Source organism: Elgaria multicarinata, chromosome 2 (assembly GCF_023053635.1).
Source record: "Elgaria multicarinata webbii isolate HBS135686 ecotype San Diego chromosome 2, rElgMul1.1.pri, whole genome shotgun sequence".
In the NCBI taxonomy this organism is placed as follows: Eukaryota; Metazoa; Chordata; class Lepidosauria; order Squamata; family Anguidae; genus Elgaria; species Elgaria multicarinata.
In genome coordinates this window covers 102,821,829-102,838,494 of record NC_086172.1, presented here as the reverse complement: position 1 = coordinate 102,838,494, position 16,666 = coordinate 102,821,829, and the positions used below count along the sequence as shown (strand labels likewise).

The following is a 16,666-nucleotide window of genomic DNA, read 5'->3' as shown; positions in this document are numbered from 1 at the left end:
TATGCAGTGGCTCTCCCCCACGCCTCCCCACCCCGCGCCGGCATGGCGTAGCTGGGAAAAGAGAATCCAGGCCTAAGGAGGAGGGAAAAACAGGCTTGAGGGAACCTTAACCCTTACCATCTCTGTGTCTGGGAGTACCTGGGAGCCAGCATCTCACTCCACTCCCCCACTCAGTTTGTATATTAAGAACTGATTATAGACTTCAATGCAGAGGTGGCCAACATGTTGGCCAAAATGTCTGGAGGGCTGCAACACCCCATCAGCCCTAACCAAGATAGTCAATAGGAAAGGATGATGGGAATTGTAGCCAAAACATCTAGAGGACCTCAAGTTCCCCATCTCTCCTTTAAAGCATTAAAAGAGGAACCAAGAGTACTGGGCTTGGGGATTAAACATCAAGCCAAAAACAGAGTATAAGAAAAATCAAGGAACAATTAAAAATGGAAGGAATACATTATCTTTGAAGTAAGGGTAAGCTCACATTTCCAACTGAATCAAAAGTCCTTACCATTTTTCACATAAGCTGTGGCTACCACAGGATTGTGTTAAGAAGTTGTTTATCATAGCATTCTTTCATTTATAGCAGAGGGAAGCAGAAGGAATGCTGATTAGATGAAAACAATAATTAAGGATGAAGTTATTTCACTTTCTCTATTAAGACAGAAAAATGATGTAGGGATTTGCTATAATTGTAATGCGCTATAACCATGTTAGACTGAATATAGAAGATGAATATAATGTGATTGGATCAGGAGAAGGTGTGTATGTGTTTCTAGATTACCAGCATTCTTCAGCGAAATAGGTAATCAATTTGCTCATTTCAAGCTAGGGGTCCCAACAAAGATTGTTAGTGTAAGGGTAGTAATTGGAAAAGTGGAAATGAAGGCATGTAATATCCAGTTATTGGCTTCTTAAATATATTTTAAAACAAAACATTCCATATATTCAACAATAAGTTTGTGTAAAATTCTGAATCTTAGCAAGTGGTTTTGAAGCAACTATACTTGGTATCATAGTTGAACAGCTTGTCAGTAATACAGACAACAGTAATATCCTGTCATGACATTAGTCTAGACAAGCTTTCTATATCATGAGATTGAAGCTGTCAGAGTTAAACCTCCTAGGACGATATTTCAGCATTGTACTCCCAAATTCTGTAAAAAGTGCAAATTCTTTCTTAATAATCTGTGAAGCAAGAATAAAGGGCATTACTCCTATATTAGAACCTTTTACAAATGAATGTTCATCTTCACTGCTTGATGCACATTATCCTGGCTAATTTAACCAACTAATAATAAAGTCAAGATTATTCAAATGTTTTCTTTAATTGTTGTGGTTTCATGAAGATTGGATAACAACATTACTTAGAAACTTGTACAGGTAGGATTTCAGACAACATTTAACATCATTAGTCTTTAGCTGGCTGATTGGGTTCTGGCCTAAGTTAGATAACACCATTGGCATGACCATTTTTTCTTTTCTTTTTGGCTACTCTGCCCCATTAGTATTTGATGCACCTTCAGGAGACCAACCTTGCTAGCCACAGAGAACAAACATGAGGAAAGTAGTATAACTTTTAGTCTGTCTGGGAAGTCTGGTGTTTTGGTTCATAAAGCAAAACACAAAGTTACTATTATTAGAGTTTCAACCTTTTCTTTTTTAACAGAGGCTCTATGGCTTTAAAGAACGGATGGCTGCATTCAGACAACACAGTAGTCAATGGTGGGTTGATACTCAACTTCACTGTTGATTATCGAGGGGGTACTCCCCACACAACATGATTATAATCAACCATGGTGTGGATTAAGGCCAGCATTGAGTTGACTATTAGTCAACAGTGTGTTTGACACATCTCTGCCCTCTCTCCCACCCTTAGTCCTCCCGCTGGTAACCCATCAGCCATTGCAAGTTCTGCCAGCTGTACTAGAGGCTTTGGTTGCTTTTGCCAGGGGACTCTGTAGTCACCGAAAATAACCGACTGTATGTGATGAAGTAGTCAACAGACAACACAATAACCAGCGGTTGTTCAAATAATCAACTCTGCACAGCGTTGGTTAATTGCGTTGGTTATTTTGGCCAAATTACCAACCATGGTGTGAAAAAGTCCTGACAGACAACACAATAACCAACCATTGACTATTTAACCAACTGCTGGTTATCGTGTCGTCTGAACCCAGTTGATGATAGCTTTTCACAGTATGGAAATATAGGTACAGCTAGACCCTTTGTGAAAGTCCCAGTGTCTATTGCTGGGGGAGGGGAATGGCACCCCCAACTACTACATGAGTTACTTGAAAGAAAATGGTCCTTTGAAACTTTCAGAGACACATAACATCGGGAACAAAAATAAATATAAAATGACCATATATCATGTCATTTGTTCAGTTTTTGGAAATAATGTTGAGAATGTTATTTTAAAAAATTAAGTGTTAAATGTATGTATTCGGAATGCTAAATTATGGAAGAAACATAATCTGTATATGTTTATTTCTAGATTGATAGTTAGCTACCAGTGATAATGGAATATTTTTCTTATGTTTTTGTCTAAAAATAATTTGACAACCTAAATAATCACGTAATTTCTTTTGTTCCGTCAAAAATGTGATCACATATCTGTCTTGTGAATTTTCTAAAATAATGTTAATAGAATTTTCTATTCTACTAGGAAGGTTTTTCATAACTCTTATTTCAATAAATTTGTGTGTGCGTTATTGTTAGGGAGGTCGCAATTGTTAAAGGTTATATTACAAAAGAGTTTTGTTAAGTAGCTGAGGTCAGGTTAAAAAAAGCTAAAACTTTTAGCTGGCTACAGGCAGGACTATTCTTGTTCAGTCTAAGCCTTGGAGCAATTTCAGCTATTTTAATTAGCTACCTTTTTGTTTTAGGTATGCAATTTAACCTGTCTATTAAAGAGTACTTTTCACTTGTCAACATAATTGACTTTATCACCTTTTTAAAAGTTGAAAAAGGTAATCTCTAGAGAAGTACAAAACAGTGATTTGCTAAATATAATTATACAAAATATAAGTTGTCAAAATTTACCTTCCTGCTGAATGGCGGTTTGCCAACTATTGTAACATATATGTTTGCTAACTTTGTATTGACATGTGCTAATTAAATACAAGTGACACAGACTAACCTCCTTTGAGCTTCATAGCTACTAAGGACATTAGTAAAATATTTTAAATGGAATTTTAGATGGTGGGGATGATTAAAATAGTCTCATCTCATTACCTAGAGCAATTTAAGAGAGATAGTCTATAACTTAGGAAATGCTCACCTTAGGTCATGCTATTATTCCATAGCATGGTGAATAATAATAAAAATGATGATAATTTAATAAATTAATAATGATGGATTGTGACAGATTCTCAACAGCTCTAGGGCAACCTGTCTAGACTATCTACAGAATATCGTATTTGCAGCTATACCACATGCAAGTCTCCTTCCCCATAGCATTCAGAGCTTATCATCTTTAAGAGTTTCTAGTGAAACGATACTGATAATTTTATTCTATATTATATGTATGGGGAAATGCATATAAATTAACATAAGCCTGTTGGAAGATCATGCACTTAGCCGCTGTATCAGTTTACAGGTTTACTAACTATATGCCAGACTAACAACTACTTTTAAAAAAAGCATTAGTCATGTTTTATGCTCTTCCACCTTGTCTACCTCACCTAACTTGGTCTCCTGAGTTTTTATCAGCAAGAAGGTGGCTATAGTGTGGCGTAGTAGCTAGACTATCAGACTGAAATCGGGAGATCCAGGTTCTAGTCCCCACTCAGCCATGGAAGCTCACTGGGTGACTTTGGGCCAGTCATAGACTCTCAGCCCAGCCTACATCATAGGGTTGTTGTTGTGAGGATAAAATGGAGGAGGATTATATATGCCACTTCGGGTTCCTTGGAGGAAAAAAGCTGGGATATAAATATAATAAATAAATACAAAATAGGAACGGATAAGCATTAGGCTAAATTTTGGTTCTGCAGGCTCCTTTTTAAAGGGTGGTGCTCAGTTGTGTTACCACTGCAGTTCAGCCTTGGTCTGCAACTAATTTCACACAGGAGCTATATTTTGAATTGAGCGAGCACAGTAAGTTCCTAATGCATGTTTTGTTCACTCATTCATTCCTATGTGAACTGAGACACAGGCAAAGGACTCCTTGAATTTTCATCGCTTTCCAATGTGAATGGCACAGTGATTGTAGCAGACTCCTCTTATATAGCTCAGGTGTCACTCATATCTGTCTTAGCTTGTATGGGAGAAAGTGGCTGTGAGGGTGGGGGGGTGTCCTTGGGATTAGGAGGTGTGCTGGAGGCTAGATAGAAGACTCCTATGGGCCTCACTGAGCCTCTGGGCTTCCAGTTGTCTCTCCCTGCAATTTGGTTGTTGCTCCAATTTAGAATGCCATTAATTTACAAAGGAAAAGCTTTGCTTCAAGATAATAGTTCCAATGGAGCTAATTATCTATGGTCTTAAACTCCCAGTTCAGAAGAGGTGTAGTTCAGATAGAATTTTGGAAAGCATCATTTGTTCATGTCCAGGATTTATGTTCTGCCGGCTTCTTACCTACATCACATAAATGTAGACATTCTTTGTTTCAAAAATAGAAAGAAGGCAAGCTACTGAATTGTCACCCATGTCCATGGGTATCTTGCCTTGCTCAAGAGAAATGAGGTGAGCACGAAGAGTGACTGCTAGAATGGTAGCCAAATACTGATCTTGTGCTGGTCACTGTTAGATGTGAATCATGAAAGGCTTGCAGTTCATTGCATGCTAGCTGCAGATAGAAGGTGGCTATTATGTGAAAGGACAAGCTGCATAGAATGCTGGTGAATTTAATGCTGGCAACAGATTACTGCTTTGCATTCAGTTTCATGCAAAGAAGATTTTTCAGCAAGTATGCTGTAGTATAGTGAACGAATATTGCCTGGAAACTCAGATTGGCTTTGGTGGCTCATACTTTTTCACCTTCTCTGTAGCATACCCTCTTACCACATGGGTAATTAGTACCACCTGGCTTAGCTCTAAAGGTGCTTTGCACAAGTGGAAAAGCATGCAAGGCAGTTCCCCTACTTCTGCCGTTTCTCCCCTCCCCTAAAGGCGGCCTTCTGTGGCTCATCCCACACCATTCTAGAGGATTCCCTGACCCTCTGTTAATCGTGTCTGTGAGAAGAGGGCTTGGAAAGCACCACTGCATTAGCAGAGATCTGTTGATACATTTTCACAAGAGCTTCAGTCCATGGTGGAGGGGCAGGTCAAACATCCCCCAAGAGGATTTCCTAGCATGCTCTTTCAAACTGCTTTTGGGAAGTCTTGAGTATATTCATTTGGTGCAGTCCTGGCTGTTTGGCATCATTTACAGTCCATTGTTATGGATATGGGAAATTGCAGGTTGTGAATTGGCAATTTAGCCTGTGTAGGGGAAACAGTAACGATCTGTACTGCATTGTACACATGAGGACTCTCATGTTAATCAATTTGGTGCAAACCAAAGCATGGTAACTACTTCCTAGCCAGACCAAACTTTGGCAAGTGTTAGAGAGGTGTTAAAAGTGTTACCTGGCAGAGCGCCTTCCCCAATAGAGGCCTGTCCAATCATTAAGATCACTGCAGGAAGCCTTGCCGGAGAAGACCTTGTTGTACCGCGACCTGCAGATTGCCATCTCACAGCAACCAGGAAGTAGGCATTCTCTGTGGTGATGCCCATCTTATGGAATGACCTCCCCCTTGCTATTTCAAAGGCATCAACTAGACCCATTTCTTTACCCAGGCCTTCCCAGAGTGAATGTGCTTTTTTTTATTAATGCTTTATATAAATGTTCTATCAATTGTTATGTATTTCAGTTGTATTTCAATGTATATAATGTATTTTAAGGTATTTTTATTTCTTGTAAACCACTTAGAGGTATTTTAAAAAATGGTCAGCAGTATGTAAATCTATTAAAGCAGCAGCAGCAGAATGTGTGTATTGACTTCAGGTGCCTTTTTCCTATACCCTCTTAATGGAATGTTACTACTGAATCTATGTGTGTTGCTAACAAGTTCTAATTAAAACCACAATGAGGTGGAGATAAATCACAAACATTTGTGCATATTGGATTTGTGGACCTAGATATAGTTGCTCAGTAAATTTGTGACCTTGCTGAATTTGCATATTGTAGCCACCTGCACTTGCTTTTTCATGGCTATAATGTGCAAATTCTGTTACACTTTCAGATTGTTGATTAATTGCATGGTAGAAAAATACAAGAAGAGCTAATTTCTATGGTGCCAAAATACCTGTAACAAACAATGGTGCTAGTGGGGGGTGGGGAGAATCCAAGCTGTGTAGGCTTTGAATAGTAACATAACTATTGAAGCTAGGAAGAATGGGTGCTATCAGAGAAGCCCCATATGAGTGCACTTTAGATCTTTTGAATAAACAAAAGTTTAGTGACCTAGAAATGAATCAATAGAAAAGCTATTCTCTATGTGACAAATTGAAGAACTGAAGGATTCTTACAGAAGCATTGACTTTAACCATTCAAGATACATTGTTTGTGAAGGCTTTCTGAAACACATTTAATCCTTGGAGCACTGTGGCAGACAGTAAGGTGTTCTGTATTTAGTTCGCTCTTTGAGTTTACTCTTACTGTAAGTTTACCATTAGAGAAACCAGACTGATAATTTAATAGAGAGAGAGAGCTAGAGCTCTGTCTCTTTTAAAAAAATCTGAAGAGCGCCTTCTACCAGTTTTGGCTGATGATCCAGCTATGCCCCTATGCGGACAGGCATAACCTGGCTTCAATAGTCTATGCTCTGGTAACCTCCAGATTAGATTACTACAATGTGTTTGACATGGTTCTGCTCTTGAAGAATGTTCAGAAGCTGCAGCTTGTGCAAAATATGGCAACCAGATTAATAACAGGGACCAGAAGGTCTGAGCGTATAACACCAATCCTGGGCTGCTTGTATTTGCTTCCTGTATGTTTCCAATCCAAGGCGTTGGTTTTACCCTATAAAGCCTTACATGGCTTGGGACTGCAATACCTGAATGCTTCTTTCGACATGAACCTACCTGGACACTACAATTGACATCTGAGGCCTTCTCCAAATCCTCCTCTGAGAGAGGCTTGGAAGGTGGCAACAAGGGAGAAGCCTTCTCATTGGTGTGTCCCGTCCCTGATTATGGAGTGCTTTCTCCACTGAGGTCTGCCTGGCCCCAACACTATAATCTTTTTGGCATAGGTTAAGACTGTCCTGTATTCTGTGGCATTTGACGGCATATGATGGGGGAATATATGTCAGTTGTTTTTATCAGGTCCAGTATCTTATTTTAATTGTTATAGCTCTTTACATTTTGTATGTTAAGGATTTTATGTTATGTTTTTATCTTGTATTTGTATTTGTGGTTTATTATTTTTGTGAAATGCCCAGAGAGCTTCAGCTATTGGGTGGTATAGAAATGAAATAAAGAAATAATAAGAATGATGTAAGATACAGAAATATATTATTATTATTATTATTATTTATTTATTTATTTATTTATATAGCACCATCAATGTACATGGTGCTGTACAGAGTAAAACAGTAAATAGCAAGACCCTGCCGCATAGGCTTACATTCTAATAAAGTCATAGTAAAGCAGTAAGGAGGGGGAGAGAATGCAAACAGGCACTGGGTAGGGTAAACAGGCACAAGGTAGGGAAAAACTAACAGTATAACTAACAGTCTAAAGTCCGAGTAACATCAAGTTTTAAAAGCTTTAGGGAAAAGAAAAGTTTTTAGCTGAGCTTTAAAAGTTGAGATTGAACTTGTAGGTCTCAGATGTTCTGGGAGAGCATTCCAGGCGTAAGGGGCAGCAGAAGAGAATGGACGAAGCCGAGCAAGGGAAGTAGAGACCCTTGGGCAGGTGAGAAACATGGCACCAGAGGAGCAAAGAGCACGAGTGGGGCAATAGTGTGAGACGAGAGAGGAGAGATAGGGCGGAGCTAGACCGTGAAAAGCTTTGAAGGTCAACAAGAGAAGTTTATATTCATGCAGAAACAGGCTGGTATTACTTCAGTACTGTTTGAGCTCATTTGCTGTCTGTTTATCTAAACCACAATCTTGTTTTGTTCACACCACAGTTAAGCTACAATATTTTGCTTTAAACTAATTTAGTCCCATTGATTTAAATTAAATTTCTTACACTCATAGAAACATTATCCCAACTAACTAAAATACTGTACCCTGTATCCCATTACTACTTATTATGAGTGTGTAAAAGTGTTTTTTTTCCTTAGGCAATGGAAACAACTATACAATATTGTTCCTTTAGTTATATATTTATTTAATACCTTTTTATCTGTCCTTCCTCCAAGGTGTTCAGGGCAGCTTACAAAGTTCTCTTCCCTATGCACAATGTTCTCCTCAAAGCAACACTGTGAAGTAGCAAAAACTAAGAGATTATGGCCTGGTTCAGATATTATTATAAGCCATGGTTCTGGAGAATCCTGGCTTATTAGGATTGAGCAGTCTTGCTAGTGCATGCTGCCTGGTCGCTCCCATTTGGCTCCTCTTGCAAGTAGAAGCCACTCAATTGTGTCTTTTGGAGTGGGGATTCTGGCTTGCCTTTCTCTCTAGAACTAGGATTGCCAAGAGGGAGCACTGGCCTGCATATACCAGCACATATGCTGGATCCCAGTAAGGCAGGGTTTTCCTGAACTGTGGCTTATAAAGATGTGAAACCAGCAGAATGATTGGCCCCTGATCTCCCAATGAGCTTTATGGAGATCTAATTATAGCCCAGTTTAATGAAGTATGGGTCTATAGACTATTAGCTGGGATAATTAAAGGGAGCCTCCATTTTTAGAAGGAGTATGCTCTCAATTCTAGTTGTTTGATAACAAAGAATGGAGGAGAGGTGTTGCCATCATGCCCAAAAGCATTTGGTTAGTCACTATTGAAAATAGGATACTGCACTAGATGGGCCCTTGGGCTTATCCAACAGGACTCTTCTTATCTTCCTATTCTTTTTGCGGGGAGGGTTGAACACTTAAGGGACCATGGGCTTTTCAACAGCTTAGAGTGCAATCCTATGGATTGCTCTCCCCTTAGAAGGAAGCTTCCAATCTCTGAGGTTTCCATATATCCCATCCCCTGCCAAGCTGCTGCTCACAGGACGGGAGGAGCAACAGACTCAATTTTCACCTCTCCATCCTCTTAATTTTTTCCCCTCTGGCCTTTGAGCCCCCTCTGGCCTTTGGCGTGCTGATGGGGACTGGGCTGGGGGCCGCAGAGGATTTCTTGTATTTCTTTATTTCATTTCTATACCACTCAATAGCCAAAGCGTGAAGCCTGGCCTCTTCTTTCTCTTCCCCTCTCTGCCCACTGGAACACCCCCTTTTCCTTCTCTCTGAGGCTGCATTTGCAACCTCGGAAAGGCGCTGGTGTGGTTCTTTCCACAGAGGCTACAAGGGATGGGGGAGGGGGATAGGAACTCAGAATCCTCCCAGGGTCATAGCAGGACCTTGGGAGGGGGATTCCAAACATAAGATTGCTTCCTAAAGGATGTAGTCCTATTCACACTTATCTGGGAGTACATCCTATTGAAATCAGTTGGGCTTACTTCTCAGTAGACATGCATAGGATTGCATAGTAAAATTCCCTGAATTGTAATAAATGCTTAACTACCATTTTGTGTGCACCTGGTAACATCAATATACTTTGCACTTCTCAAAATTATGACAGCTCCTTTTTAAAAAATGTTATACTGTAAAATTCCTACCAAGGTCCAGAAGAAGAGGAGAACTATAAACATAAACAAAACAAAAGCATGTAACTAGTCAACAGGCATCAGAGTACAGATTTCTGTAGAATCATAGCTTTGGTTCTAAAATCTATTAATTTGTGGGCATATCAGAAAGTTTTCTACTGGTAAATTTTAGCTGCAGTGGCACGGCTGTTCCTGTAGCAGCACTTCAGGTCACAGCTGGTGTCTAATTCATTTCCCTTACTCCTAAACAACCTAAAGTTGCCTGCAGCATACATCTCTGAACCCTAAGCAAAGCAGCAAAATATAAATGTTGTTTCAGATTCCCTTGTGTCAGATTTTAATATTTAATATCTCCTACAGTTGAATTCTGGAAGTCAAAGTCCCTATGCACTTTAAAAGATGTAGAAGAAGTCAATCTTTCCTTTCTGTTTCTCGATGAAGCAACTTCTAAACAATCTGTTACCTCTGGATATGGCACAGTGTGTGATCTTTAGTGAAATGAAATAAGTGAAAATGAAATGAATCCACTGCCTCGTAATTTGGAACTTTACAATGTGCAAAGGGGATGCTAGAAAAGCTTGCAACATGAGGACATGCTGCTCCCTTTCACAAGTATTGGAAGGATCTTGCTTGCTCCTGTGCTCTGTTGAAGCAGCACAGCAGAGTATCTCATTTTTTATTTACTGTAGCTGTTCAAAGATAATTTAGGTTGTAATCCTATATGCACTTACCTGGAAGTACATCCTATTGAACTCAATGGGATGTACTTCTGAGTAGACATGTATTGTCATTTAGATTTATAGCAGATAATGTGGTTAAGCTCATTTATTTATTTATTTATTTATTTATAGAAATAAGTCAGATATTTTTATTTTAATATCTCAATAAGTTGTGACAACCTCTAAAGATCAAATGGAGGTGAAAGAAAACCCTTCCCGAACCCTAAGAGCCACAACTGATTATTAGATTAACTATTTTCCAGTGATGTTCAAAAGAAGCAGCAATGGAAGTTATGAAAATGGCATTTGACTAATGGTTTGTGTAGAATGTGCTGCTGTTTATCTTGTCATATATTAAGGTACTCTCCAGAGTTCTGCCTTTTATGGCTTGGCCAAACAAAAATACAGCTTATCATAGAGACATTACAGTGCAATCCTATGCATATCTATTCAGAAATAAGCTTCATTGTGTCCAATAGGACTTACTCCCTAGTAGGCGTGTATAGCATTGCAGCTAGCATGTTGGATCCATCCATCTTCTTCAAGTTATTTACTGGTGCCTTGTAGTCCTACAAAAACAAACGAATACATGCACAAATCTAGAGATGGTATCAACAAAACATTTTTGTGGGTTCTTTCCCCCAACTGCATTTTTACACATCAACGAATGTGTTTGTCTCGCTGCTAATCTGTGTATTCTGTTTCCCACAGAGGAAGATGTATATGGTGTTTACTCCAATCTGTTGTTCAAGCACTTCCTTGCAGAGGGAATCATTTGTGGACATAATTTATTTGTTGCTTCAGATAAAGAAGAACCTGCTGATATTCTAAAGGTAAATAAAAGGTTTCTCCCATGTGAACATTATGTGCTATAGCTTAGATTGTATTAAAATCAACACCAAAGCCCTATTAGCACTAGGGTTCCTATACCCAATATGAGAGATGCATTGGTAATGGCATTATATGTTAGCTTCCCAAAACCTTCAACTTTTCCCCCTTTCCCCACTCTCTCAGGGATAAAGTACTATATGGATAAGCAGGATACTTGTTTAATCTCTACCCAGGACCTTGGAACATGCTACCTATCCTTGGATTAAAATAGAAATAATTTTAGTGATTCAGGGAAAACCCAGGTGCAGATAAACTCAGCATTATGCCAAGTGGAAGAGAGCGAAGAAAGGAGAATAAAGAGAATAGTGAAATTAGGGCACATTTGAGTTTGAAGCCTTTATGCTTCTCATGTAGGGTATAGGAGTGATTGACCAAACAGGTACCTCAACTATGACACGTACGTAGGTGTGTGTGTGTGTGTGTGTGTGTGTGTGTGTATACACACACACACACACAGTCGTGTGAAAAAGAAAGCTACAAAATGCGAACCCAAAATACCCCCCCCCCCAAAAAAGATGGTGCTGAAGGACAGCATTTTGATTTTCAGCATGCCAGTGCCATAAGGTGTTGGTTTTTTTAAGTTAATTAAAAAATCTTAATTACAGATAGAAATTAGAAGGGGCTTGGAAGTATTTGTGGGCACCACATTGAAGATCCCAGTCTTAGACATTCACAGGGATCCCCCAACACTCAGGAGAGGCTTTTCAGGGGGCAGAGGGATTGTATTGGGTGGAGGAGGTGGGTAATTAGCTTGCATGATAATCCCTTCCAATCAGGCTAGAATTAGATACAAACCATTTTGTTTTCTGTAGTCTGTTGCTAAGTGATTTAGTCAGGGATACAGTTGTGAGAATTGAATTGTGAATGGCATACAAAAATAAATTCTTATATTAATTAGTTATAATACAATATACTTTAAAGGACCATCAAAGTATAGACCTTGAATCTGAATTTTCTGTGCTTTACAATAAGTTATCTGTGATAATAAATGTATAACATAATTGCTTGAATGAATGTGAGTTAAACTAGCTAACTTTACATTACATATTTGTGGGGAAGCATGGTGTGTATATGCCCCAGTTTTCGTTTTTTCTGGTTTATAAATGCAGGACATATTTAATATATGAAATAATTGTGGAGTAAGCTATGGCTAATAATTAACTTCTTACTATATAACAGGGGTTTTCACTTCTTTCCAGGAGGTTTGAGAAGAAAATGTTGGTGTTGGCTGTCTGTGTAAATGCAAATTTATTTTGTCTTCTCAATTTAATAAGCTTAAACATGAACTAAAGAGAAAAGGATGGTCTATAATGGTCAGATTTCTGTATACAATGGACACTTGTGTATCAAACATTCAGATAAGAGAGCCTTTAAATCTGACTGTAGACAAAAATGTAGCAGTTTATAGTGAACGCACAATGCTCATTAAGGCTGCAATCCTATATCCACTTATCTGGGAATAAGACCCATAGAATAGAACTTAACGGGGATTATTTTTAATAGATATGCATAGGTTTGCTTTCTAAGGCTTATTTTGTTGTCTGTAAAACTACGATCTCAATAAAGCAATCAGATTTTATTAGGCAATAGATTTAGAAAAAATCCAGTGTCACTATCTTTCCATTCCAATAAACTACAACTCTTTAACAGCCTATCATCATGCATCTAATCGAGCACATGGGTGGCTAAAAGCATGCTAAGGGCATAATTCTATGGTATTGTCACTAGAATGACTGAAGACTCTGGAGGCTTCTGGTCATCGTATGCCCTTACTGGTAGGGCGGGAGAAGCTGTGGTGGCTTTTTAGTTTCTGTGTTCTCCTTTGCAGTATTTCATGCTAGACTGGCCTCTGACCCCATCTAGTTGAGGTGTGCTGCCAGGCTCGGGGACTGAGAAGCCGTTGGATCTGGCTGAACTTCAACCTTGGGAAAGGGAGCTTTCCATGGTGGCTGGGAGGGGCATGGCTGTGGGGGGGAAATCCCCACTCTGATTTCACCCTCTTGAGGTTGTAGGTCTGTCTACACCTCTGGAGTGGGAAATCCTCAGCATCCTATGGTTCCTCAAACACCAGGTAAAGGCCACAGGATTATGCTCTAAGACATTTAATGCATATGATTCATAGCAGAAAATTTAAAATTGACCTGCTTTAATTTCATGATATGTGATTGGGAGTTTCTTGATCCTATAACCAAGACAAATATTGCTGGTTCTAGGAAGGGGAAAAGATTTTATAGGCCATAATTATCTTAAAACTGTATAACTAAAAGGCAAGTAGAAGATAAAAAGAGCCCATCAGCTGCCTAAGATACGTTATATTACTACCCAGCAATTTATCCATCATCCTTTGAAAACACATTCATTCCTATTGTCATCAACGTTACTTCTGGAAGTCGGCATTAAGATGTAACTGTTAAAAAATTATGCTTCTGTAAAAATCCTCTAGAACAATATGCAGGAGGGTTTAGTCAACATATTTTAAAATTTTCTGTTCATTCACTTCACCTGCCTAATAGACAGCTGTACTACTACATACTAGATCATAATAAATTATAAAGTAAAAAGTAAAGCAAATCTTTATGGGGACTGATTACAGGTTAGTGCAGAATTAATGTAACTTCTCCAGAAGTGAACCTGAATTTACAAGGTAGGCTCCAGTCAGTAGTTTACAAATATATATTAGTGAGAGAGCCAATGCTTGTGTGAATACTACTGGATTTCTGAAACTAGTACTCAGGTCCCTGCTCAGCTATGGAAGCTATTTAGGCTGCAATCCTGTGAACACTTACTTGTGAGTAAGTCCAGTTGAACTCCATGGTACTTTCCAGTAGATGTGTGTAGGTTTGCACGGGCAGTGTTCATAGCCAACTGCTAACCCTCTGTCTAACATACTTTCTAGTTTTGTTATTAGAATCACTGTCTTATAATGAAGTTTACTTACAGTCCAATTCTATACATGTGTACTCAGAAATAAGCTCCATTCAGTTCAATGGGAATTCCTCTCAGGGGTGTATGTTTAGGATTGCAGCCTTAATGACCTTGGGCTAATCAGTACTTCTAAGCCTAATTTATTTGCCTGTGTCTTTGGAAGGTTAAAATAAGATCACAATTTTGAGGAAGGTTTGAAACAAACCTAAATAAATTAACACCACCAGAAGTGAATCAGTAAGTAGAAGAAGTAGCATCTATGGATGTCTTCAGTGACGACTATATTTAAATAAATAAATATCACCTTCTGGGAATGGAGGCTGGAACATTGTTTCTTTGGTGTAGGCAGAAAGTTATTGGGCAGGTTCACACAGCGTTATTTATTTATTACCTTTATCTCCCACCTTTTTTCCTCCAAGGAACCCAGTGTGGCATACACAGTAACTTCTAACATGTTGATGTATACTGAAAAAATTATTGTGATTGACAGCGATGACCTTTTGTCTTTGTAAATATTACACACACACACATGTAATTTCTTCTAGATTACCCTGAGAAAGGACCTTAGGGTCCGAAATGCATTGGTAATTATTTTTATTTTTAATAAACCACATCCCCCCAAAAAGACGGAATAGCGGCACAATGTCTTTCCATCTGGAAGGACCATCTGAAGAAATTAACTTTTATAGGGGTATTGTGCTAAATATTCTATAACCATTTGCATATTTGGACTTGACTTCAAAAATATTTGTCCAGGAAATGTATTCCTATTTGTGTTTAATATAATGGTTAATATACAGAATATACTATAACAGCAAAATAGATTCCTTTCCCAACAGCCCATCCAGTATCCTGTGTTAAAGAAGTGATGCTTATTTGTTTAGCTTTAGAATATTACTATGTAAATATCACTTCAAACATGAATATGTAATAATTTACACACTTTTAACTACGTCTTGTGTATTTAATCATGGGACTATCAAATTTGCAAATGCTTATTAAAATAGATTTATTTATGGATACATAAATAATGTTTAAAACTCTAATCAATGTTGTTTATTAGAGTGGGGTGGGGGGAAACCAGGAAGGATCAAAGAATCTCATTTAAGAGGGATTTCACATACATCATGGATTATGTTGCTAAATAATAGCACAGTAGTAGTTCTCCAGCAGTGTAAAATAGCTTAGAGAGAAGTATGATGCCAATCCTTGGTGTTAGTTGGTGTAATGCATTGGTAATTAAGAGGGTGCGAGGTTAAGCTTCATTAGCTGTTGTGGGATTGTGCCTTTGGTTTTATTATGCCCTAGAGAACAGAAGAAGAGAGAGAGGTCAAACTATTAAAGCCAGAATTTGTTTAGTGCATCTGCCAAAGAAGGCAGAACAATGTAGCTATTGTCATAAGGAGCAGAAATATGAAGAATATGCATTCTGATATAGAAATGCAAGATTCATGCACTTGTTTAGTTATGCAGGGTTTAGTTATATTGGCAAGAAAACCCTTCCCATGGTCTAGTGCTGTAGAAACACACATTATTTTTGTAGTCTCTCTTTTTTTCCTGACCTTTTTTTTCAACTCTTCTATAAACTGAACTCGTGAGGAAAGCAGGTTGTTTTTAATATTAAATTCGTAGAGCATGATACTGCCTTGTTCAGTTTCAGAGGGAAACTCATGGAGAGATATTTGTTTTTCCTTTTTCTCCTCAAATTACATGTGTGAGCCCACTTGCAGGATTATGATGGGTCGTTAGGATGGGGAATAGGAGTCCTCTTGGTACCTTGCATAAAATTGTAATTCATATTGTCTCGCTATGCTACATCAGCAGGTCAGTCACACTTAAAATACTGCAGTTATGAAGGGCATACATTGTTGACAGCATTAATTTATTATTATAGGCTACTGGCATACCTCCCCCCCCCCCATCCTGGAGTTGGGGTGTGGTATCTAAAGGTGCTAGAGCATTTAGGGTTATAATTTAATGTGTGTTCATCAAATGTCATCCTGTAAGGTAACTGCCTACTTTCTCAAATGTGTCTTTGGGCACAAATCAAATATTTGCATTGCTTCTCTATGATAGCAGGCAAAACCCTCTGGGAATGTAAGGAAGTACTTTTGCTAGAGACAAGGGCGGGTGGAGGGGGGAAGCTGTTAAGCTAGGCTAAGGTAAAGCAAGACATTTGTTGTTCCTATCAACTGCAAGATTTTAATGTGTGGTTTAGGATCTTTGGTAACCTCTGCTATAGTGTGAGAAGGGGCATAGCACTTGCAGGTGTGTCCTTCATTGTGAGAGACAGAATTTAAAACAATAAGAAGCTTAGGGACTTAAGTGAATGCTTACATGGGATTTATACTAATGATAATCTCTTCCAGAACAATGGGTTTATGAG

General features: G+C 38.6%; 1 protein-coding gene across 1 annotated transcript in view; it reads left to right on the top strand.

Annotated features, from left to right (window-relative positions):
* Positions 1-16,666, top strand: part of ELP4 (elongator acetyltransferase complex subunit 4) — a 193,746-nt gene that overhangs the window by 6,598 nt on the left and 170,482 nt on the right. The window contains exon 3 of the mRNA XM_063118781.1: positions 11,176-11,297. Within this exon, the coding sequence (XP_062974851.1) occupies positions 11,176-11,297 (122 nt within the window). The remainder of the gene's footprint in view (positions 1-11,175; positions 11,298-16,666) is intronic.